A 24,839-nucleotide genomic window follows, 5' to 3' on the forward strand; every position below is an offset into this window, starting at 1 on the left:
CAGCAGGACTGGCCGTTCTTCCAGCACCTGTGATGTCCTTCGCCCTCGTGCATCTCAGTGCTGGGGTGCTGCTCTCCCAGCTTCTCTAACCCTGTGAGTTGAACCCCAGTGCATCTTCGAGGATCCTACCTTGGATGTGGCCCTGCCTCCCCAGCTGGCTGGGATCTGCCTCGGCTTTGGGCCTCTGCAGCATTTTGCTCAGCCTTCCCTTGAGCTCTAGCCTTATTGGGTTTTGTTGTTCATTTCTTTACGCACTCAATTTGGCCTTCACTGGCCTTCAACTTGCCCGCATCCTAACTCCCTGAATGAAGGAGCTCTCCTGGTTTGCTTTTCACTCCCCTCAGGCAACTAATGATACAGGAGCTAGAAAGAAATTATTTAGGCAGACAGTGAGGGTCAAAGAGTCCTCGGCAGAATTTCCCTTTTAACAAAAAGCAGCCCCAGAGTAATTTCTTTTCTAACAAAGAGCAGCCTGAAAAATTGAGCTGCAAACATAGATAAGCAAGCTGAAAGCTTGCACGGGTGAATGCTGGCCGCTGTGCCAATAGGAAAAAGGCTACCTGGAAGCCAGGTATGTTCAACATGGATGCTCCATCCTCCCTTTTCTTTGTCACCACGTGTACAGTAAAGAAACAGGCACAGGGCCGGCCAGGTAGCAAAAGCATCTGCATAATAAACTATTAGGGTGGGGGCTACCAGAAATTCGTGCGCTATGCAAAGGGCACACCTAGCCCGAACCAGTTTTTTGTGCCCTATGCAAATGGCACACCTTGTCCAACCAATCTTATGTGCCCTATGTAAATCAGACACTGCCTCCTAAAGCTCAGCTATAGAACCCCTTGCATTTCACCATGGACCAGAAACCCATTCAGGACCCCTCTCTCTGCAGGAGAGAGCTCTTCTCTTTTCTTTCACTGTTAAACTTTCTGCTCTTAAGCTCGCTCCTTGTGTGTCCCCATCTTAGTTTTCTGTGGCTTTGAGACAACAAATCTTGGGTATTTTCCCCAGCTGAAGGATGCCGCTTCACTAGCATGGGGTTCAAACACAGCAGACCCTCAATGAGAGCTTACTAGATTGTTTCATAGACTCTTCTGTCACCTTCTTTACATGTCCCCAAAGTGGTGTTTCCTGGCTTGCATCCCTCTGTGTGTCCGTGGCCACCAGTGCGCCAGCAACAGAGCCCTTTGTGGTCCCACACTTGGAATCCCACACAAGCCTCCCCACCTGTCTCCTGAATTTCCACCTCCTCCTCCCCCACCATCGCAGTCCCTAATTGAAGAAGAGCTTCTTGAACATCTCCCTGAATCCTGGAAAACAGCTATCTCGACCTTTGTAGAACTGACCAATTTAGATAAATTCACAAAGCTTTGGAACATAAGAAGGGTCACATTTTCTAAGAAAGTTTCAATGCCAATTCAACCGGCTGAGTGTGAGATCCCAGAACATGAGCCATCTGGTTCTATAGGACCATGCTGCATGCACTACACATCCTCTCTCCCTGCAAATGCCCTTTCCAGTATGTCCAATTCATTTTATATTATTTCTTATATTTTTCCTACCAAGCATGGCCTTCTGCTACATGGTACCCCCCACCCTCCCACCCACACTCATTTCTGCCATCTCTCACACTCTCTCTCCCCTCTCCATCTTTGCTCACCCTCCAGCTCATGCCTTACTCAGTTCCAGGTGGTCATGGCAGCCACGTCTTGCTCTCCAGGGCTGTTCCATCTTCTCCCTCCTGCCCCACAAAATCAAGCCAACCCCCATCTGTCTCTCAGAGGTTCCTGACGACTCCTATGCAAAGTGATTTCTTCCTTCTTTGTATTTCCAAGCATGAATAAACTATGTAGTTGAGCACTTACATATTCCATTTCATCTGGCCTTTTGTTACTCAAGTTTTAGAGAGTATCTTGATTTTTCAACCCAGAGCATAAGGTCATTGAAGTTAGGGACCATGTCTTAAAATTTTTCTTATATGGAACTCCCTGGTGTTAAACAATTACCAGGGCTCAGCATGTATTCATAGATGAAATTTCAATCTTAGATATCTGTTCAGTAAAATGTGCAAGGTTTCTTTGTGCTTTAGGTTTAAATTAATTTCATCTTTGAAAAGCGTAATAAACCATTTCCTCAGTGAAAGTAAGAAAGAGCGGGGAGCGTTCTGAGAATAGGAATGAAATTTGGGTATGATTCTTGGGATACAAAATTAAAAGGCCATCTGCCTTTGAGAGGCAGCAGATGTGTAATTGATATTCACTGCTCATTTGCCACTTGAATTCTGTAGACATTTAATGCTGTAATTGTTTACACAGTAAGATTCTTAACACCCTTTGGAGAATAGCTCACTTTTCCTGTAGTCCCCATACTTCTGATCAGCCTATTAGAATCAGTTCTCATTTTCCTGGAGCTTCAAAAGTAGAATTAAAAACTAATTCACATGATATCCCTTTGAGGATGATAATTTTATAATATCTACAAAAATTTAAAACGATATACCTTTGATCCAGCATCATCTATTTAGGAATCGATCCTACGTTATACACAAGCCATATGCACAAAGATATATGCACATAAATGTTCATTGCAGGATAGTTTATAATTATAAAATATTTAAAATAGCCTAAATGTCTATCAATGAGGGATTGATTAAATAAATTATGAGTCATTCATACAATGTAATACTAGGAAGCACTTACAAAGAATGAGGTAGCAAAACTCTATTCTATTAAAAAAATACAAAAAATTAGCCAGGTGTGGTGGTGGGCACCTGTAGTCCCAGCTAATCAGGAGGCTGAGGTGGAAGGATCACCTGAGCCTGAGAGATGGAGGCTACAGTGAGCTGCAAGTACGCCACTGCACTCTAGCTTGGACAACAGAGTGAGACCCTGTCACAAAAAAAGAAAATAAATAAAAAAGAATGAGATAGCACTATTGGAATTGACAAGGGAAGATGTTGCATATGTGCAGATAATTTCCAGAAGAATACACAAGAAACTAAAGTATTAAGAATCTGGAGTAGTAGGGAAACCTGGTTTTAATGTATAACCCTTTGTATTTTTTTAACTTGTAAATGTATTTTTATTGTTAAAAACTAAGTCCAAGAGTGGTGGCTCACACCCGTAATCCCAATATTTTGGGAGGCTGACATGGTAGAACCACTTGAGCCCAGGAGTTCCTGACCAGCTTGGGCAACATAGTGAGACCTCATTTCTACCAAAAAAAAAAATTTTTTTTTAATTAACCAGGTGTGGTGGTACATGTCTGTATTCCCAGCTACTCGGGAGGCTGAGGTGGGAGGATCACTTGAGCCCAGGATGTTGAGGCTGCAGTGAGCTATGATTGCGCCTCTGCACTCCACCTTGGGTAACAGAACAAGACCCTGTCTCAGAAATACATAAATAAATAAAAACTAATTTAAAAAATTAATTTGCAAAAAATGATATTAGCAGTTAAAAGGATTTGGAACCAATATTGGAATGGTTAATTATCTACCAAGAGTTTCAGAAACATCTTTGTCATATTGCCTCTTTGTGTACACAATCATAACTGAAATTATAATGCTTACGAAAGAGACAGTGTTTTTGTTTTTCTATTTTCTTTTTGATCACTAGATTCCAGCCATTTGGTAACTATTATCTCTCAGATTTGGACAGGAATCTGATTGGTGTCAGCTGTGTAAAGAGAGATGCAACAGGGACAGATGTTTGTATGAACAATTCTTTCACGTAGATCACTTTCATGGAATGATGACTATATTTTCAATATTTTGAAATCCCCCTAAGAAACTCACGTAACAAATAAAAGAAAGCATCTATCTCATCTATTCTATTCACAGACCTATCTATATCCACACTTACCTAGAAGATTCTTTTGGTTGTCTGCACAGCAGCCATTACTCTGTATATTCTTCCCTACAGGAAGAGCCTAAAAATGCAGCTACTCTTTTCCCCAGCCTCCATGATAACTGCCTTGTGTATTTTTCAGGATTGTTAGTTGCAGACAACAAAGTCCACCCTAATTAGGTTAAGCAGAAAGTAATTTACTACTGGATATTAGACAGTTTAAGAACATATGGGAAAACCAGATAGCCAAGCACATTTGCCAGAAAGCCAGAAGAAATGCCCAACCACAGCTCAAGACTGTTACAGCAAAGATGCCACTATTGTCATTCAGCCACCACCTCTGACACTAAAGAGCAGACACTGGCACTTCCACAGGAACTGGTCCAAAATAACCTAACACTTTTGCCACCTCGCATGCAAGAAAATCTGATCCACAACTGTTCCTTCGAGCTACTCACTTTCACCTCACCTCTCCATGGCTGGCACCAGTGAGCTGGCATGGTGGAAGTCAGGCCACGTACAGGACCCTAGCTATAAGGAAGGCAAGAAAATGTATCTTTAAAGATCCCCAGCCTCTATAGTTTAGGAAGGCATCCTGGTGAGGGGTTATGGGAGGAGGCTATGTGAGCTAACCCGCCCTATTTTGGCCAGTGAAAAATAAGGGGAAGTGTTCTGGGGAGCTTCTGGGAGAGATTTTCCTCCCTGATAAAAAGAAACACAAGGAGATCTCTCTTTACCACTCCTCCTCTTTCTGCTTTTGGACACAGGTGCAAGGGATACGATGCTTAGAGCTGCTGCAGCCATCTTGGAACCATGAGGGGAAGCACTGTCAACATCTACACCCACTCATATTTTTCATGCTACAATCTCTCTGAGCTTCCTTCCTTGAGTTTATAGCAATATTCACCGTTTTCCCATCTCTAAAATCTCTCCCTGGTTTCGTCCGACTCTTCAGGCTACCATCCAATGTCTTTCCTCCCCATCACCTACAAATTTATTCTCTCTATGTTTACTCATTCACCTCCTATCTCCTCCTCATTCACTTGCAGCCTGGGTCTGAGTCTATTATACTCAAGAAGCATCTCACTATAAGGTCACCACTGCCATGTGATTGGCAAATCTTATAGTTTTTTTTTTAATTTTTACTTTCCTTTATCTCTCTGCTGTACCTAACTCTTCATCACTTCTTTTTTGTCTTTCTTGAAAGTTTCTACCCTCTTTATACGACAAATTATATTCTCCTGGAATTCTAGTTACCTTTCTGACTGTTCCTTTCTTTGCCTTTTTTATGGACTCTCGTTCCACTCCCTCCCCTTTCAATGCCTCATCCATGGATCCTGGCTCTTCTCTGTCTATTCTACCCAGGTGGTTTTCATCCTTTCTAACCATCACCCGAATATTGATGACCCTGAATATGTATGTCCAGCCCATAATCTTCTCAAGCTTCACATACATACCTCTAACCACAGCTACATACCTCCACTAGAATGTCTCATGGATCCTTGAAATGAATGTGTCCAAAAAAAAGATATCATTAGTCCTTAGAAACCTATTTCTTCTGTGATCTCCACCTTCTTCCTCACCCAACATAAAGATCTGAGGTCATCCTTGCCTCCTCCCTCCGCCTCATGTATGCGAGTAAAAGCTAATCAACTGCTGATTTCACCTAATCATTTCTTACCTGTGTTCCTACAGCAATTTTCCACATATCACTGGCAGAGTGATCCAGTCAAAATGCAAATCTGATTATTTCGTTCTCTTGCCTAAAGTTTTTTCTAATGCTTTCCATTGTTTACAAGATATGGATCAAGCTCCTCAGCAGAGTATTGTGCTTCATCTTCTGATTTTTCCTCCCTTATATTTTTGTTTCAGAACCCCTAAACTCCATGACTTTTCAAAAGGTATCATGCAACCATATGATCCCCTACTCTTCCTGATACTTTAAATTCTGCCTTAAACTATTCCCTTATTGCATCACCTGGTCTGAACCTTCAAGTTCAGATACTAGCTCCTCTCACATGCCCTTACTCATGTGACAGATGTCCACTGAACACTTACTATGTGCCAGACACTGAGCTAGGAGCTAAAGAATCAATGGTGGATGACATATAGTCCCTGTTCTCAAGAAATTTATAGTCCACATACTGATCTCCAATTCTACCAGGTGGGTTGGGTGCCCTGCTCTGTGCTCTAGTCATAGACACTGTTGATTGCCTATGCAGCAACCACATCCACCTTCTTTTTTCCCTTGTATGAGACCACGGGAATCTACCCCATTCCCAGCTTTAGAAGTAGATATTGATATATCTGATCCAAGCATAGTGATTCCATGCTTCTTGGCTAGTGTCCAGTTGAGGATCCCAGGTGTTGTGGTTTGAATATTTATTCCCTCCAAAACTCATGTTAACATTTAATTGTCATTGTAACAATATTAAGAGGTAGAGTTTTCAAGAGAGGATTAGGTCATAAAGATTCCACCTTTGTGGGTGGAATTGTGCTGTTATAAAAGGGTGAGTTCAGCCCCCTCTTGCTCTTTCTTGCCCCTCTGCCTTTACTGTGGGATGATGTAGCAAGAAGGGCCTCCCCAGATGCCCATTCCTTGATCTTGGATTTCTCTGTCCAGTGGAACTGTGAAAAAATAGATTTATGTTCATTATAAATTTCCCAGTCTATAGTATTTTGTGATAGCAGCAAAAAAAAAAAAAAAAAAAAAAAAAAGAAGAAGATACCAGGCTTAAGCCAATCAGTGCTTGAGTCTTTTTCCTGGGGAGGGAAAGTGACCTGAGTTGGTCCTCTCAGAAGGAAAGAAAGAATTTATCATTCCCATTTTGAGGAGAGATGTTTCTTCTTTCCCCCAAGCTTGAACAAGGAAGCATATTGAACAGTTGCTGCAGGCAGCAATCTGGTGACCACATGAGGAATATCAGGCTGAAGACAAAGCTTACAGAAAAGAGCAGAGCCAAAAGATCTAGTGGTAACAGGGGATGGGTGGAACCAGAGCCACAGCCTAGGAACAACTCCATCCTGGACTTAATATGTGAACTAAAGAAGTGTCCTGTTTTAAAGCCAGTTTAAGCAGCTTTTAATTTAGTTCTTAATGAGAGTCAATATGCACCATCCACTGGAAGTTCCCATGTGAAACTCAAGAATCCACTCTCTCCCATTCTCGCTTTTCCTGGCATTAGTTCAAGTCCACTTTATCGCTCAATTGTATGACTTTAATATCTCCTTGTTCAGATTCCTTTGCCTCAGATTCACCTCTTCTTTCAATTTATTCTCCATATCATTTCCAGCATGATATTTCTACATCTGCACTCTGATCATGTCCTTCTCCACTTAAAATCATTGATGACTATTTGTAGAGTTCAAGATAAAGTTCAAACTCCTTGCCATTTATTCAGAAGACATTTTGTGTCTGCCCCCAGCCAGGATCTTGACCTCTCTTTCTCTATTCCTTTTTGCCTTCCTCATACCCAAATGTCACATAGTTGCTGGGACATGTGACTCTCCCATTGCATTCATGTATGCTGTTCCCTGTACCTGGAACTACTGTCCACTACCACTTACCTCACCCACCTATAATCCTCCAGAACCTTCAGCTCTACTTTAGAAGTCTCTGCACGGTGTTCCTGTGCTTTATAGCATTTTGACTATTTCTCTGCCATCACATTTATCTCACTGTGTTGCAACTGTTTGTTTATTGGCCTTTCCAACTAAACTCTAAACTTCTTGAGAGCAGGGACTAGGTGGTATTTACACACATATCCACATATCCTCAGCACATACCACAATATCTCTGACTGAGACCCTCCAAAAATCTTTTTACAAAGAGAAGGGATGGAAAGAGAAGAGAAGAGAATAGGAAGGGAACAGGAAGGGAGGGAAGAGGAGGGGAGGGGAGGAGAAAGGAGAGGACAAGACAAGAGACGGAAAAAAAAAAAAAAGAAAGAAAGCCAGTTGTTTCTTCTTGGGAAAAAAGAAGGCCAAAGGAGTCCAAAAAATAGTCACAGATTTTACTCTGAACAGGCCAAATAACTAATTGTCCTGTCTAGATACAGAGTCTGAGTTTTAATGCATTTTCTTGCTAGAAAATTCAAAATATATAAAAGGATGTGCACTCAAAGGACCTCCGCTTCAACTTTTCCCTGCGTTGGTGCTTCATGCCCATGGGATGTGTATTAAAGAGGCTACCTCATTCAGTAATTGTAGAGAATAGAAGGAAAACAAATAGTTGTTGATACAGATAATGTTCAGGTTTCCCCATTGTAGCAGCATATGGCACTAGTTGTAATGGCCTAATGTAAAGCATTCCTGAACAATATTAATGACCAACTAGGTTAATGACCAAAGACTCAGCCTCAGGCCCCAAACATAGTCTCCTGTTCATTAATCCCTAGGAAATGACCTCAGCCATGTTCATTATGGCTCAATTACATTCACACTCCCTCATGAGAAAAGAAAGCATTGCAGTCCTGACACCAAGCTATATCCCCTTGTTTTTTTTTTTTTTTTTTTTACCTTGACACATGGGCAATAAAGACACAAAACAAGTTATTAGTCCCAAGGCCAAGCATGTAAAGGAAAAAAAGATTATTGCCTTTTCAGCTCCCAATCATCAATAAGAACTGAATTTGGGACCTCAGAGGTCACAGAGAAGGCTGACCAGGGTTTACGCATCCTCTTTGTGTTCTTTGAAGGTGTGACATGCACTAAGCACATGTTAGCCCCAGATGTTCAGAGTTTGGATGAAAATCGGAAAACTCAAAAGGCAGCTCTTTACTAGTATGCAAAAAAAAAAAAAAAAAAATGACTTCTTCAGATATCAACCTATCACTCATTCAATCAATGTTTATACAATGTTTCCTCTGAGTAAAGTCCCATAGACAGTTTGTGAGTAATTCAGAAAAGAGCATCAAGGAACATAAAATCAAGTTACATAGAATGAACATACCCTGTGGTGGCTTGAAACATGTCCTGAACCACATCGACATGTCCTTCATCAAGAGGCAGTCTATATCCTCTCACCTTGGATCTAGCCTTAATGACTTGTTTGTAACCAAGGAAATGCAACAGGAGCAAGTCTGCATGACTTCTGAGGCTAGGTTATGAGCGATCATATGGCTCTGCCGGGCTAGCTCAGATACTCAGTTTTGGACCCTGGGTCACTCTGCAAATCCACCTACCTTGAAGCAGCCATATTTTGAGGAGGCCCACATCATGTGGGGAGACTCTAACGTTATGGTTCACAGAACCGGCTGTGGTCTAGCTAACAATAGCATCTACCCATACATATGAGTGAAGACGTATCTCCAGAAGATTCCAAGACCAGTTGTTGAATCACCCCAGCCATCAGCTCTTCCCAGCTGAAGCTCCAGTGTGGAGCAGAGACAAGCTATTCCCACTGTACTCTGTTGGAACTCCTGACCCATAACATTTATGAGCGTAACAAAATACTGAATTTTGTACAAAAATTACAAAGTGTGGGATAGTTTGTTTTACAGCAGTAGTAACTGAATATCTCTCTCTCCTCTCTCTCTCTCTCTCTCTGTCTCTCTCTCTCTCACACACACACACACAGGATAAATACATACAGCCACCTTGAAAGATTTAGTAATAGTTTGCATGTATATGTTCCTAGTTCGGCCATGCCTACAGAAATCTTTAAGGAAGTGCCATCATCTAATGGAACTGCATTTAACCTGCATCTATTAATAGCAAAAATCACCAAGACTTCTTCAATGGGGCCATGCGGCACATTCAATGTGAAGAAAATTAATTCCAAAGTCGAGGGAACATTGATTGGGTACAAACACTGTCTTGCATCACAAGGTGATTAAACTCCATTAGAATGCACCTCTCTCAGGCTTGGCCTCCTGTTATTTCCTCTCTATAATCTCTTCAGGATTTCTGAGCTTCAGTGTCACTGCCAGATCTGCCTCCCATACCAAATCTAATCCAGGACCTAACCCAGCCTGTACCTCCAACTGCCCACCCTCCACCTCTACTGGCAAATCTCATTATTTCCTCAGCACCTTCACCTCTGTAGTCCTCAGTCAATAGAAAGCTATTCTTATTCAAATGGTATTTCCCACTCCAGAGTGGCTTGTATGTGTCATGGTCCCTGCACCTCCAGGAGTCACAGAGTGGTCCCAGCTGGCTCCTCCCTGTGCGTGTCCCCTGTCATCCATCTCCCATCCAATCCTGATGGCTCTCCCTTCAGAATGTTTCAGAATTCATTCCCCTTCCTCTTTTCTTACTGTCAGCTCCGTGCCACCTCTTTACCTCCGGCCCAAATTCATGCAATTGCCTCTAAACTGGCCCTCTCCCTCCAGTGTCCCCAGCACACCCTGCCTTCCACCACTAGATTAAACACCCCACTTCCCATGCCTGCCCATTAAGTCAGCCCAATCCAAGAACCTGGAGAGGCTTCAGTGCCTGCAGCTCCAGTACAGATGCTCCCAAGAGCATTTGCAATGTCTTGCCTTATTCTTTAGCTAGCAGTCCATCTCCTCCATGACACAGACCCTTTAGCAAAATATCAGTCCCTCCTTTCATACTCCCACATTTGCCCTCTCCAACCCCACCCTTGGCGGTTTAACATTTCCTCCTGAATTTCCTGATGATTTTGTTCCCTCCACTGGGAAGCTACTCCTTCCCTCCCTTCCCCAGCCAACATGATATACACTTTTCAAAACAGCTTAACGCCATTTTCTACAAACCATGTGGACTAGCGTTCTAGATCTCACACACCTGTCCCTGCCCCGCCTCTGATTTCTTCAAACGCCTTGTTAGTAAATACCATACCTTCCATGTAGGGCCATTTCTCAACATGCAGTGTGACCTAAGCATTTTCAGTACTTCTTATTTCTCTAATGAGATATAAGTTCCCAGGCAAGGGCCATGCACTGTACTCACCAAAATTCCTCCCAAAGCCTGGTGTGGTGCTAAGCTGCCAGGAAGCAGCCAATCAATACCTTCATTACCAAATATATTGAGAAGAGTGCGTGATGCTGGAGTCTGCTAAACTCCTTCCCACCCCGGGGCCATGGCCCAGGTTGGAATGCCCTGTCCGTGACTTTTCACCCTTGCCTGCTTCTTGTAGCTCACCCTTCAGTTCAAATGCGACCTGTTCTAAGAAGGCGTCCTCAGTCACTCCTCTAAAGCTGTCTTCCAAGCACTGTCTCCAAATAACCATTTTTAATTCTCTATAGGGCACTCATAGTTCTATTTATTTTCAATGTGTTATTTATTTCTATTTTTATTTTTGTCTTTTCCCAGGAGAGTGTAAGCTTGATGACAACAGAAAGACTTTCTGTCTGGTTCACCACTGTATCCCTCCTATTAAAACAGTGTCTAGAAGAGAGTATGTGATGGGTTAAATGAATGGATGAATGAATGAAACGAATGAATAAAGTATAGAGAAATACTCTATACTTATGAGGCACTCACAATCTATTAAGAAAAACAGATACAAAAGTCAAATATCATCTAGTGATAAGTAAAATTGTACATATATATGAATTATATATATGAATGAATATATATATATATTTCATATATGTATATATGAAATAAAGGAGAAAGTGAGGAAGGTAGAATAGCATTCCAAATAATAGAAAGTGTACATTCAGAAGTGCACAGGCTTAATCCTGCATATCATTTGTCAGGGAAGGAAATGTCCAACACTGTGAGAGTATGAATTTCGAGGGGTGGAGGAAGGGACCCTGGGACATGAGGCTGGGCAGGTAGGCAGAGACCAGATCTGTAAGTGAGTAATGCGGTATATTAAAAAGCTAGATCCTTATCCTGTGTAAAATCAGGTACAACTGGAGAATTTTAGGCAGAGAAATTAGACCTTTATTTCGTAACTAACACTCTAGAAAAAGTACAGAAGACAGTCGATAGTGATAAGAGACTAGAAGCAGGAAGACCAGGTAAGAGGCCCTGCAGGTAGCCCAGGTGATATGGTTTGCATCTGTGTCCCTGCCCAAATCTCAAGTCTGAATTGGAATCCCCAGTTTTGGGGAACGGGCCTGGTGGGAGGTGATTGTATCATGGGGGCGGACTTCTCCCTTGCTGTTCTTGTGATAGTGAGTGAGTTCTCACGAGAGCTGGTTGTTTCAAAGTGTGTAGCACTTCCCCCTTTGCTCCCTCTTCCTCCTGCTCCCACCATGCAAGATGTGCCTCCTTCCTCTTCGTCTTCCACCATGACTGTAAGTTTCCTGAGGCTTCTCCAGCCAGGCTTCCCGTACAGCCTGCGAAACTGTGAGTCAATGAAACCTCTTTTCTTTATAAATTACCCATTCTCAGGTACTTCTTTATAGCAATGCGAGAATGAACTACTACACTAGGTATGAGAGAGTAGAGGCCTGGACTAAGGCAGGGGAGGTGAGTAAGTAGGAGGGGCCAGATTCAAGAGAAACTGAGGCAGCAGAAGCAGCATGGCCCATGACTAGCTGAACCAGGTAGATGAGAGAAAGCAAGGATTCCAAGGCTAATCCCAGGATAACAAGCACAAAGGCACCACCACCAAATAAGGTTGGGGAGAAGACCATAAATTCTACATTTGAGCTGGGCTGAGGTGTTCTGAGTTTCACATCCCTGTGGAACAAGCAGGAGAATAAATCTGATAAAGCATTTGGACTTGCAGTTACTAGGAGCTTGGGGCAAGGCCTGAGTGAAAGACAAGATTTGGGAGCCATTAGTGTACAGATGACAGTGAAAACCATGGGTGTGCATGATGTACTTGGAAAGATGAATTGGATCTACCATTCAGGAAATTGCTTCTCCAGGTCCAGACTGTGAGGCTAAGATTTCAATATCCAGGATTATAAAAAGCACTCATCACAATGCAACAGAAGTTGCAGGCCAGTGTTTCCTTGACATTGGAATTCACTCTCCCCACTCGATACGAACCACATGGTCTTGGTAGAGCATGTTTCCAGGACCTTTGATTACTACCAGGCTAAATACCGTATGTTCCATTAAGCTTCATATTCTGGCATAGAAGTCAATGAGAAACTGCTACTTGCACCAGTAATATATGTTCTCCAAACCACTATTATACTTTGCAAAGCTGCTGTACAATTAATTTTTAGCAGAGATGCACTCATAGCTGCCCCATCATGTGTAAAATGCACGCATTTTGCCTTTGCCAGAGAGAACATATTGCAGCCCATATTTTAGTCATCTCCCTTGAAAGGGTAAGAAAATTTTGTGAGTTATTCAAGATAGGAATGCAAATTAAAATTTGCTCATAACTAGAATGGCTCACATGGCCACAGGAACATCTATTTTTCTAAAAGCATTAGCTGATTGTCCAGAGGTGGTCACTCATTGTCCAGAGACTGGGATGGAGAAAGACAGAACTGGGCAACTTGTTTCTTAGATGGATTTTGTCTCATGTAAGAGTTGCATGAGATGAATTCAGGCAGACAATCATTTCATATCTTTTTAAGATAAAGGAAGGGACTACTAGTATATACTGTGCTATTTGCTTTGGGCCAAAAATAGCACTATGAACTTTACATGCATATCTGGTTGAATTATCCCAAATCTTACATGGTAGCTATTATTGTCTTATTTTACAGACGGTGAGATTTGTTCAAACTAGGATAAAATATTTAGGCAATTGTGCTTCTCTATTTATATTTATTTTGAGGAAAATTGAAGCCATGATTTGGGATTCACTGATGCTTTACCTCCCTGAGTAGTTTTGCAGATTACCTATCATGGTATACAAGATGCACAGACAACTGTAATGGGTATCTATCCTTTTTGCCTTCCTAGCATCCCCTTCTGATAAAATAGCATCCTCCCTCCTGATAATACAGCTCTTCCTTTTTTGGAACCTGCTTTTCCCACCCCAAGTAATTCAGACAGAGTTATCAGCCAGTTGATTACTTCCTTCCTTCCTTTCAAAAGGTCTAGACACATTAGCCAGCCTGATTAGTCAGAAATCTCCATCTCTGTACCCAGTAGTTGGCCCGCGAAGAGCCTGTTATTCAAGAGATCCAAAGACAGCTTGTAAGAGATGACCATGAAAGAGAGTCCTGCTCATTTACCTACATTCACTAACTCTAAGAACAAGTAACCCTAGAGCTGCTGGGAGAAGAATCTGCCAGAAAATGAAGTCCACACAAAGAAAAGCAGAGCCAAGACATGGCAGAGCCAGAGAAACAGGGTTCAGATGCCACCATGCAAAGTCCTTGTTCCAGCTTCTCCTGGAGCTCTTTTATTCCTGAGACTCCCTGGTCACATCAGTCAGTAAGTTTCCCTTTCTGCCAATCCTAGCAGTTTGAGTTAGTCTCTGTCGATTAGACTAACAGAAACAGGTCCGGCAGAAAATGAAATAAAAATATATTTAGCAAAAAATTATCTGAGTTAGTTTTACAGTTATGGATTTCAAATTTCACCATTTGAAACAGATAAATTTGTACACTAAATAGTAACTAAAAATATTAATAGCAAGATCTCAAAGATACTCATTGGGAAATTTTACCTTGGGTGCAGTAATTTAAGCTTAAGAAGGATTTTTGCCACTGACTTGGAGGTAACAATGACATGACCATTTCTCAGGGACTTTTTGACAATTATCTTACTTATGAATAAACCAGAAAGATAGATGATACTAAATATTAGTTTCACCCTTAGACCCAAATATCTAGGACCTCTCCCCTGGGCCCCATGCCTGGATGGCCCCATTCTGTATACAGTGCTTTAGGTGGCTTCACTGTATTACTATGTAATTATTATTCTCCAAATTTCCATAAAAGTTGTCAATATCACTTTTTTTCAAACATATGCATGAACCATCATGAAAACTTGAGTACTATCTTAATGTTATTTATTTATTTATTTATTTATTTATTTATTTATTTAGAGATGGAGTCCCGCTCTGTCACCCAGGCTGGAATGCAGTGGCGCGCGTCGATCTTGGCTCACTGCAACCTCTGCCTCCTTGGTTCAAGTGATTCTCCTGCCTCAGCCTCCCAAGCAGGTGGGACTACAGGTGCACCCCACCACGCCTTGCTAATTTTTGTATTTTTAGTAGAGATGGGGTTTCACCATGTTGGCCAAGCTAGTCTCAAACACCTGACCTCAGGTGATCTGCCTGCCTCAGCTTCCCAAAGTGCTGGGATTACAGGCATGAGCCACCGCACCTGGCCCGTATCTAAATTTTATCGCAAATTATCTGAGTCATCTTGGGCAAGCCCTTTGACTTCTCTGGACCCCAGCTTCACCATATAATAGGAAGATGTCCTGCCTAACCTGCCTGGAGTGTTGAGGACATCCGGTGGGACAACATCTGCAAACGCACTTTGAAAAACATAGAGATTATTAATTTAAGAGCAAGAGTCCTTAAGACAAAACTCAATTTTATTCTATGCTTTTTGCCACTTGGGATCTGCGGAAAAGCCATAGGCTTATTACAAATTCTGAATCTCTTTTCAGGATCTAATCTGAATCTGTCAGATTAGACCTCTCACAGGTCAAATGTAGAGAAGGATTAGATTATAGTAATAGAACTAGGACCTTGATCACATCTCCAACTGGCCTTTCTGATCTTGCAACCCTTTGTCACCTACAGGAAATCTGCCCAAACCAGTCTACTCCCCGTCTCCCAAACACCATCCAGACTTTGTTGTATTCAACCACTCCCCTCACCTCAAATCTGCTCTCTTAACTCATCCATCACTCAACATCTTGCTTGAACTTCAAGAACAAGTTCATCCACTCTGACAACCAGCGCCCCCCAGGGCTCACTTGGTGATGAGTTAGGCACTGTTCTGTTATGTTTCTTATGTGATTCTCTGAAGATGTCCTGTAAATTTCTCATTGTTATAGTTCCTGTGTAACTCCAACCTGTCTTGACAATTAGACTGTAAGTATGCTAAAGCCAGTCACTGCCTTGTACTTTTCTTGCACAAAGTAGATACTCAGCAAATATTTGTTGGTTAGTTAAAAAGGAAATTGTCCAAAGGAGGAAAATGGCTTAGAAAAGAATTTATAAAGAAATGAAATGAGGGAGATAAACTCATAGAACAGCAGGTTATCCATTGAAATCTATTAAACATAGACAAGGGAGCTGGTCTATTCAAAAGAAGCCCAGAAATCTGAAATCAAATATTTAGAATGGAAAGAAACTTCAGGATAATCTAATTGACATTCTTCATTCATTGTGGTTAATCACCCACTAACTTCTCTGACTTGTGAATTGAGTTTTTTATACATTAAATTTTTTATGTTATAAAATATGACTCTCGGTAATTTCCTAGAAACAGAGTCTGAGAGAATAGAACCTTGAAAACATGGCAGCTATTTCATCGATATAAAAAAATATTTTTTCTTGCTAGAGTCAAGCCAGACATCTTGAGCCAGACTTGTGGTATCCCTTTTTTATTTTACACTTCAATATGGAAAAGAACAGATGATTAACAGAAAGACAGGATTCCTCACCTGGAAACACAGAAAATGCTGACTGGTTCAGAGGGGAGCTAACTTCAGGAGCGAATCCAAAGTGTTAGAAGGTCCTAGAAGTCAAATTGTTGAGCTTTGATATGCTCTCAGAGAAAGCACTGGCTTGGGACTCAGAGGACCGAGATTTTGAGAACTTGCTTCATCAGTTTCACTTATGTGACCATTGACAGTTTCCCAAATTCTAATTATCAGATTTTTTTGGTCTTAAAAATAGGGTCATGGATGGAATTAAATGAGATAATGTTTTAAAGACACTTCATTTATAGAAAAGCTTAATTTGCATTATTTATTATCCAGTTAATTTCCATTAAAAACTATTTTAATCTAGCTGTCCCGAAGGTGAGCCTTTATAATCTAAGAACCGAAATGGCATCATAACACCCTTGAAGCCCCTTGGTTATTCATCCTTATCCTGGCTCTAAAGATAAACTAATCCTCGGCTCTAGCACGTTCCAGCCCTTGCAGCTTTCCCTGAACTCACACGCCCTCAACAAATGACACGTAGCCAAGAGCTTCCCGCTCTACAATTAGTCACATCAATCTGAAGCCTCCTCACAGTTTGGTGAACACAGCAGTATCTTCTTTCGCTGCCTGAGATTCTTGCAAAGATGGGAGAGGCAGCTTTTCAACAGCCTAAAAGGCCATCTCCACCACCAGAATGTGTCTTCTCTCCAAGTCCCCCCTTCCGTGGTCATATGAGTGGCTCTGTCCTGTGTGGAGAGGCATCACTGCCCTCTGTGAGCTCTCCGTTGAAAGAATCAGTGAGGTCCTCCCACCTCAAGATGGTCCAGGCATGCTTACCACCTGGGACCCCTCCCAGCTGACCGCAACCCAGCCCTAGCTTGAAAAGGCCTCTGAGACACTGTTCAAAAGTCATCGGCTTTTGTCCAATGGACCAACTTAGGTTCCTGTGGGGTAGACTCCTGATGGCAGAGTATGAATGAACACTAATGATCATCCGTGTCAGCTAATAATATGAAACATATCTGCCCTAGCATAAAAGCCAGAGTGGGAACACACTCCATTTTCATAGCAATACTGCTCATGTGCAAGGTTGGAAATAGAGACATAACGCTAAATAAAGCCCTCGAATTGGCTATCCTGGACCTTCATCTGTACACTGTTTCTTAGAGATCTTAAATTGTGTTTAACAGAATGGAAGGGACCCTAGACATCAGAGAGCACTCTCAGTTAGCAAATGGCATCACCAAGGCAGAGAAAGGAAGGGACATTCCCAGGATCACTCAATGAGTGGCAAGGCTAGAATGGAGCACAGGGCTGTCCAACCCTCCAGACTCTGTGGCTGCTTCTGTAACCAATTAAACATGCTCTGCCCTGAAGCATTTAGCATCTAAGCTGAATGTAACCTCTGGGTGTCTCCTTATCCAAAAGCAAGGGGTGTGGCCAGATCATCTCCCCACCTACCCCTTAGCCCCGATGACTCCATAGCACAAAATCAGAACTGCAATCCACCAACCTGGTATCAGCCTCCCACAGACTGTGTGTTTATGAGCTCTGGCTCTTGCTGTTATGCCAGGCTACTTTCCTCAGTGAGCAGACACTCGATAAATACTGACAACTGATTGGCTGATGAATGAGCTCATAAATAATAATGTTTACAGCTTCCTTCCTGAACTCACAGCCAAAGCAACTCCGCTAAATGGCCTCTTTTCCTCCTTTCTTTCCTCCTCGGCTTGCTTATAAATTTTAAGATGCATCATGCAAGATGTCAGGGAAGCAATTACTTTGGGGTTTACCCTTAAAAAGGAAAAAAAATAGCACCAAAGTCCATAGGGGAAAATTTCCCTGAACTAAACATGAACCAGAAAATGTATACAGACTTTGATTACACATGGTACTCCAGGGTTCTTTAATCAAACGGTCCATCAGGGTGTCAAGAGCTCTTTCCCCTGGTTTCCAAGAGAGGAGAACACGATCCTTTTTTCCGGGCAGGAGGAGAGTGCCAGGGACAGATCTAAGGGCAGAGGCCACTGACAAATGGAAGGTGAAGTCTGAGATGTAGACACTACCAGGACAGCAGCCATAATATGTGGAAGACCCAGGACCAGAAAAGCCTGTGTGTGTGGGGGGGGGGGGGGGGTGTGTATAACAGCAGAAATGGATGCTATTCATTTAATTTGGATACCAAGGATTTATGCTTAGGGGCTTGGAATAAAGCAGATACACATCTTTCTTCTAAGTATAGAAGAAAGGTCCAAGTAGGAGGCTGAGACAAGCGGGTCTAACTCTCCCTAAAGATATTTTTCAAGAAAACTTTTCTCCTCTATATTAACACGATGCAGGATTTATTTCTGTTAGTGTACTAGATAATATAATATACATATGCATGTGTGTGTGTGTGTGTGTGTGTGCATATGTGTGCCTGTATTTCAGTGCATATAACCCAGGCTCCCAGGTTCCCAGAAGTCTCTTAGACCCCATAGATAATGCATTTTAGTGCCAGCCATCATCACGAATACTCAGTGATGGAATGAAAATTCCTATCCAGTTTATTTGACCACAGGTAGACGATGGAGGATAAAGTATCATCAGATGATAGAATTAGTAAGGGAAAGAAGTCAGGTAATGGGTAATTTCTCTGGAAACTGACAATTTCATTTCTTCTAGTCCTACTCCCCCAGTGAAATCAGAAGTCAGCAGAGGCCCAGGAGACAGATTTCAGGCAATTCAACTAAATCTGTGGACCCAGTGGAATTTTGAGCAACGAAGGACCAAGATATCTGTTCCTTTTAACATGACCTGGCTTGCCACCCAGGGGGCAGGCTTCCCACTGACGGCTCTTCCAAGTCACCTCCATAAACTCATCAGGCCTTGCAAAGTTGCATTTCCCCTCCTCATTCAGAAGACACAAATCAATATACACAGAAGCACTTATGCTTGGTTCATAAAATCTCCTGTATAAATGCTGGAAACATTTCCATGCCAAGCCTGATGCAGGCTACTTCCGACAACAGCCAGTATTACCGTGGTGTGTGGGAACCCTGGGAAAGGAGACAGATGCAAAACCATGGCAAAAGCCACTGCTGAACCTAGTGTCAAGGCAAAAGCCAATTGGGTTGGAACAGGACAGTGCCCATGTCCTTGTGTGCTTTAATATGGTAAGAGCCAGGGCTTTCTTAATATGGTGAAAATTCCAGAGGGGCATAAGGTGAGTCAGCTGCTCACACACAGATAAATGCCTGGACAAGGCCTGCCAAGGTTTGCCATCAATGGTAGATAGGAAACAAGCTGCTCCCAACTCAGTAGCCCAAGCATCACTGAGGCCACAGTGAACCTCCTCCACCACCTCTACAGGAAAGTATGAGCAGATATGTGGGCGCCTAGAAAGAAGACCCCATTCTGTCACCCCATGGGCAACAGATTCCACAGTTGCCCTGAGAAGATATCCAAAAACAAACACAATCGGCTCAATTTAGATGCAAAAGACAAGGGGGAAAGGATGCTGGGAGCTGGAGGAGGCATCCTAGCAATCTATTTCGAGGGGCTCTTAGCACCTGTTTGCAAGCACAGCTCTCAAAATAGCATTCAGCAACAAGTTTCTGAAATGGCAAATCTACAGCTTCTTTTCCCTGCAAGTGCTTTGTCATGCTGATACTCTGACCCAAGAAAGCATTTCCAAAGAGCCTGCGGGATAAAGCGGAGCAATGTTGAACATGTCTGCAGCCACTGCAGCGGCAGCAGCAGCCCACGGTGCAGGGGAGGCTGGAGTGGACGCTGCCCGGGCCCCACCTCCTGTCTGAACACTCACCATCAGCAGGCCGAGAGCTGAGTCGGGCACCAGCTGCACTGCCATGGTCTCCGATTCCCATGCACGAATCCTGCTGCCGAGTCAGTCCGCCTGGGCCCCGGGTGGCTACAGAGCATCCAAAAGCACCTGCAGAAAAAGCAGCCAAAATCCAGAATTAGGGAGCAAAAGGCTCAAGCGGAAGATAGGCCACCTTTCACACGGGATGAGGAGGAGGTCAGGGAAGACAGGGTGGGAACTGTGCTTAGGGAGGAAAAAAAAAAAAAAAAGAAGAAGGAAAATAGGAAGCTGCAGGTTATTTAAAAGTGAGCCCTCCCTAGCTTCGCAAAGCGGCACAGACACGGAGACCGCATCAAACACAAACGTGAAAGCTTAGAACACGGAATGTTTAACTGCTACCTTCGCCCTGGCAGCAATTCTTCCTTTAACTGACAATTAAAATAAAACATTCCCTATTGCAGATAAATCAAGCAGCCCGAGCCACCCCCTCTCTCTGCATCTCTCAGCAATTCTGCTGCATAAACATGCTGAATGTCACAACATACCGCTCGCAATCTGGTCAGTGTCTTCTTTGCTGCAGATAGGTGTGTCCCTTTTTGCAAAATCAGATATCTGGGAGTGAGACAGCCGAGTCTGACCATGAGGCACCAGGCAGTCACTGGAGATCAGCAAATGCCCTTACCATCCCCGAGGAGGAAGTCACTTAGCAACTGACCCTTCCACCTTCCCCAAATCTACTTTTCCTCTCCAAGTAGACTGGCCAGCTCAGCTCCCGGTAGGGCTAACATACTTAAGACGAACATGGAATTGCACTGCCTGTTCTGTGAGCGTTCTGATCTCCCTGGCTGTACCACATGTACGCCGCATACAGACACACTCTACCTCTCTCTCCCTCCCTTCCTCCCGCCCTTCCTCCCTCCCATCCCTTCCCTCCCATCTCTCCACAGGGCTGCCTGTTAGGAATTTTGAAGGAGCCTCCCTAGCTCAGGGAGGCATAGGAGGTGAATTTGTCACAAGGGACACTGCTTATGAGGAAAAGGCAAGTTAGCCTTGAAAATCATATCATGCAGCATTTTCCCCGGAAGATGTCAATGAAGGGAGAAAGAAAAAACCTGCCGAATCTTGTTATATAATGGGTAGCTCAAAGGGCTTTCCAGAGTCAAAGACTTAAGAAAATTAGATATCTTTTCATGAGCACTGTCAAGCTTGTGTCTTCTTCTGGAGTCCATGTATTCAACTAAAAATGGTGATTCCTGATACTTCTAGTATGTCCTTTTCTGATTTCTTCCTTTACTCACCTCCTGTAATGGCTCCAAAAAATCCTGAAAATTAACTAGACAGTGTGAAATGTAGAAACATAGAGAACAGCTTTCGAAATAAGAAACTAGGGGGAAGAAATTAATGACCTTTCATGTTCCTGTGCACGAGCATAGCTATTGTTCCTTTATTACTTATACTTTTAAAACTATTGATTTGGGCCAGGTATGGGAGCTCACACCTGCATTCCCAGCACTTCTGGGGGTTGAGGCAGGAAGATAGCTTGAGCCCCAAAATTCAGGGTGAGCCTAGGCAACATAGCAAGACTTCATCTCTACAAAAAAAAAAAAAAAAAAAAATAGAAAAATAGAAATAAAAGAATTAGCCAAGCATGGTAGTGTGTGACTAGAGTCTCAGTTACTTGGGAGGCTGAGGTGGGAGGATCAGTTCAGTCCAGGAGTTTAAGGCTGCAGGGAGCTATGACTGCACTCCTGCAATCCAGCCTGGGGGACAGAGCAAGACTCTGTCTCTAAAAAAATTTAAAAATAAAAAGTATTTGCTCATCACAGTGCTTAGCACAGAGTAAGTACTAACATATATTCAATAAATGAGTGAAGGCTGGGTGCAGTGGCTCACGCCTGTAGCCCCAGCACTTTGGGAGGCTGACGTGGGCAGATCACCTATGGTCAAGAGTTCAAGACCAGCCTGGTCAACATGGCAAAACCCTGTTCTATGAAAAACACAAAAATTAGCCGGGTGCGGTGGGCACCCGTGTTCCTAGATACTTGGGATACTGAGACAGGAGAATCGCTTGAACCTGGGAGGTAGAGGTTGCACTGTGGTGAGATCGCACCACTGCACTCCAGCCTGGGCAACAGAGCAAGGCTCTGTCTCAAAATAAAAAAAAGAAAAGAAAAAAATAAAACAAAATACAATAAGTGAGTGAAAAAATTTCTCCCATATTGTTTTTCCTATAGTGGCCCAATGAGCTTGAACCTTGATTCCACAGTGTGTGGATGGAGTCTCATGTTACTGATCCCCGGAACACCAGAGCATCCCTCCTTGCCAGCAGGTGCCTGGAGATTCAAAGCATGACTTGAGTCGCATGCATGTGGCCTTGCACAGAACTGTCAGGACGTTCTGACTGTGCTGGTGGATTGCAATACTATTCAAAATAATATGTATACTCACATTTGAAAAATAATAACAATGATTTAAGGAACAGGTCTATAATAGTGATTTAAGGGACCTTATCCTAACTTTGCAGATGGATTTCTAAATGTATTCAACTGATATTTGCAGAATGCCGACTTTGTACCTCTGCCCTCAAGGAACTTTTTATCTGGTAGAATCATTAATGATACAAGATAATATGTAACAAATGCAAAAAAAAAAAAAATCCCAAATAGTTTGGATAGCACAGAGTAGGGAGGGCTTACCATTTCTTTTTTTGTAGCTTTTGCACTGGAACTTCAGGAACAGCAGAACATCTTTTTCAGGACATTTGCTTTCTGATTCTACATGGACTATGTGTTTGGAAAATAATCAAAGCTAAGAAAAAACGTTAATATTGGAGCTATTGCAACTGGTGGATATGGGCAGAGAAAAGACAAACCCTGAGGAGAGACAGGCAGGAGCAGCCTCAGGTATGGGACAGTCTGGGATATCCTTAGGTTGCAGAGGCCGGCCTGAGAGATTTTGTGTCAGCCCTTGACGTTGGCCCCCAGAACACCCGCCTTCCTCTCTCAGCACTTCACTCATGGCTCCTTTGCCTGGAAAGCCTCATCCCCTGTTTGCTTGAATTGCAGCCCAGATTTTCTGGAAAATAGCCTGCAGCAAATCTTCTGCAAGAAGACATCATTGGGAGGTGCAATTTCAGGGTGGCAAGAGTGGGGGTGTGGGGAAGGTGAGGCAGGGATGGAATGAGAGCAGGTACAAGGTGGGGTTGACCAAAGTGGGCATAGGACAGCTACTCAGTCCTGAGGAAGAGCTTCCAGACAGGTATGGAACTTCCAGTTTTTGGCATAACCCATCAAGGAGAGGAAGGGAGAGGGAGCTAACAGCCTAGTGCTGTCCATTAGTTGACTCTTTTTGGTCAAATTGATTCCATCAGACATTAACCCTCTTGCGCTTCAGGGTTATGTTACCAAGTCCCTCAGGTAGGCATGAAAGGCATTGCATCTGAGCCCAGAAGATAAGGAAGAAACCATAGCCTCTGTGAGTCAGTCAGACAGGACCTGGGCCCTGGAATGGTGAGGCTCCTGCCTCAGTGTGTGGGATGGAAACCCTCCCTGTTCTGTCCTGGGAGGCTAGGACAGCTAGCAGTGCCAGGAATTGAAATGACAATGGCAGCACCTGGGATTCCCAATGAGCAAGTGGCTCAATTTGCCCAGGGAAGACAGGAGGAGCCAAGCAAATCTGGGAAACACATACACTGAGTCTGGTAACAGCATATACGTTCACACAACATTCAGTGTCAAAAGTTGCATACTTCATGAAATTCTTCCCGATTCCTCTATTTGGGCATTCATAGTTGCTTTGTTTGTACAACTTTTAAATTCCTTCTTTAAAAAAATTGACAGTGATTTTCTTTTCTCTAGTATCCCCTACTAGAGAGGAACAAACTAATTTCGGAACTGAGCATCGTTCTTCTCTGTTTACTTCTACAGCTCCAAGCATCGAGCTCAAACAGCAGTCCATGCTCAATAAGATTAAATCAGGCACCAATGGAGATATCAAAATGTAAAGCGCAAAGAGGAAGAGGCAATGGCAAGACCTCAGGGAGTGGATAGGACATGGGGAGTTTGTGAGGACAGGTCACAGGCTGATGGAGAAGGAGTTGTCAAAGGAGGAAAAGGAGAAGAGAGATCCCAAATTCGAGTGGCAATGGTCATTCCACAAAGATGCCTGGGTGGGGTGGAAGGGTGTTTCGGTACAGTTTCGGACACAGAAATCGAACTGCAAGGGGTCATTGAGCAGCTTGTGAGGAAGAGAAGTTAATTCATATTAAATAGGCCCTCATCAAAAAGCAGTGGAATATGAGCTATCCAGGTCCTTTCAAGAACTAGTTCAAGGTCACAGAAGGAAGAAGGTGTGGGGACAGCAATCCCATCCTCTAAGTCACTAAACTCGATTCTTGGTTAATCTTACCTCCCAAGAAAGCTATATATATATGAAGTCCATTTCAATGTATCCTCCTCTAAAAACTCCTCAAATGAAGCATAGTTCAATGTCACACCCATCGCAAAAAACAGCTCTTCATAAACCTCTTCTGGGCCAGGTGCAGTGGCTCATGCCTGTGATCCCAGCACTTTGGGCGGCTGAGGTGGGTGGATCACCTGAGGTCAGGAGTTTGAAACCAGCCTAGCCAACATGGCGAAACCCCTTCCCTACCAAAAATACAAAAATTAGCTGGGCATGGTAGCATGTGCCTGGAGTCCCACCTACTTGGGAAGCTGAGGCAGGAGAATCCTTTGGAGGAAGGTGGGAGGTGG

General features: G+C 43.1%; 1 protein-coding gene across 8 annotated transcripts in view; it reads right to left on the bottom strand.

Annotated features, from left to right (window-relative positions):
• FRMD4A (FERM domain containing 4A) overlaps nt 1-21,002 on the bottom strand; it is a 688,283-nt gene extending 667,281 nt beyond the window's left edge. For 4 of the 8 annotated variants that reach the window (XM_034930004.3, XM_055092431.2, XM_055092428.2 and 1 more), the window contains exon 1: nt 20,092-20,607. Coding sequence is in view for 2 of the 8 variants with exons in the window: in XM_034930005.4 (XP_034785896.2) it covers nt 20,092-20,136 (45 nt within the window). In the remaining 6 variants the exon portion in view is untranslated. Of the gene's footprint in view, nt 1-20,091; nt 20,611-20,633 lie in introns of those variants that run through there. The other 4 variants (XM_055092430.2, XM_055092432.2, XM_034930005.4 and 1 more) reach the window with 3 other exon arrangements.
• Between the last annotated feature and the right edge of the window lie 3,837 nt (nt 21,003-24,839).

The sequence above is a fragment of the Pan paniscus genome, chromosome 8 (assembly GCF_029289425.2).
Source record: "Pan paniscus chromosome 8, NHGRI_mPanPan1-v2.0_pri, whole genome shotgun sequence".
NCBI lineage: Eukaryota > Metazoa > Chordata > Mammalia > Primates > Hominidae > Pan > Pan paniscus.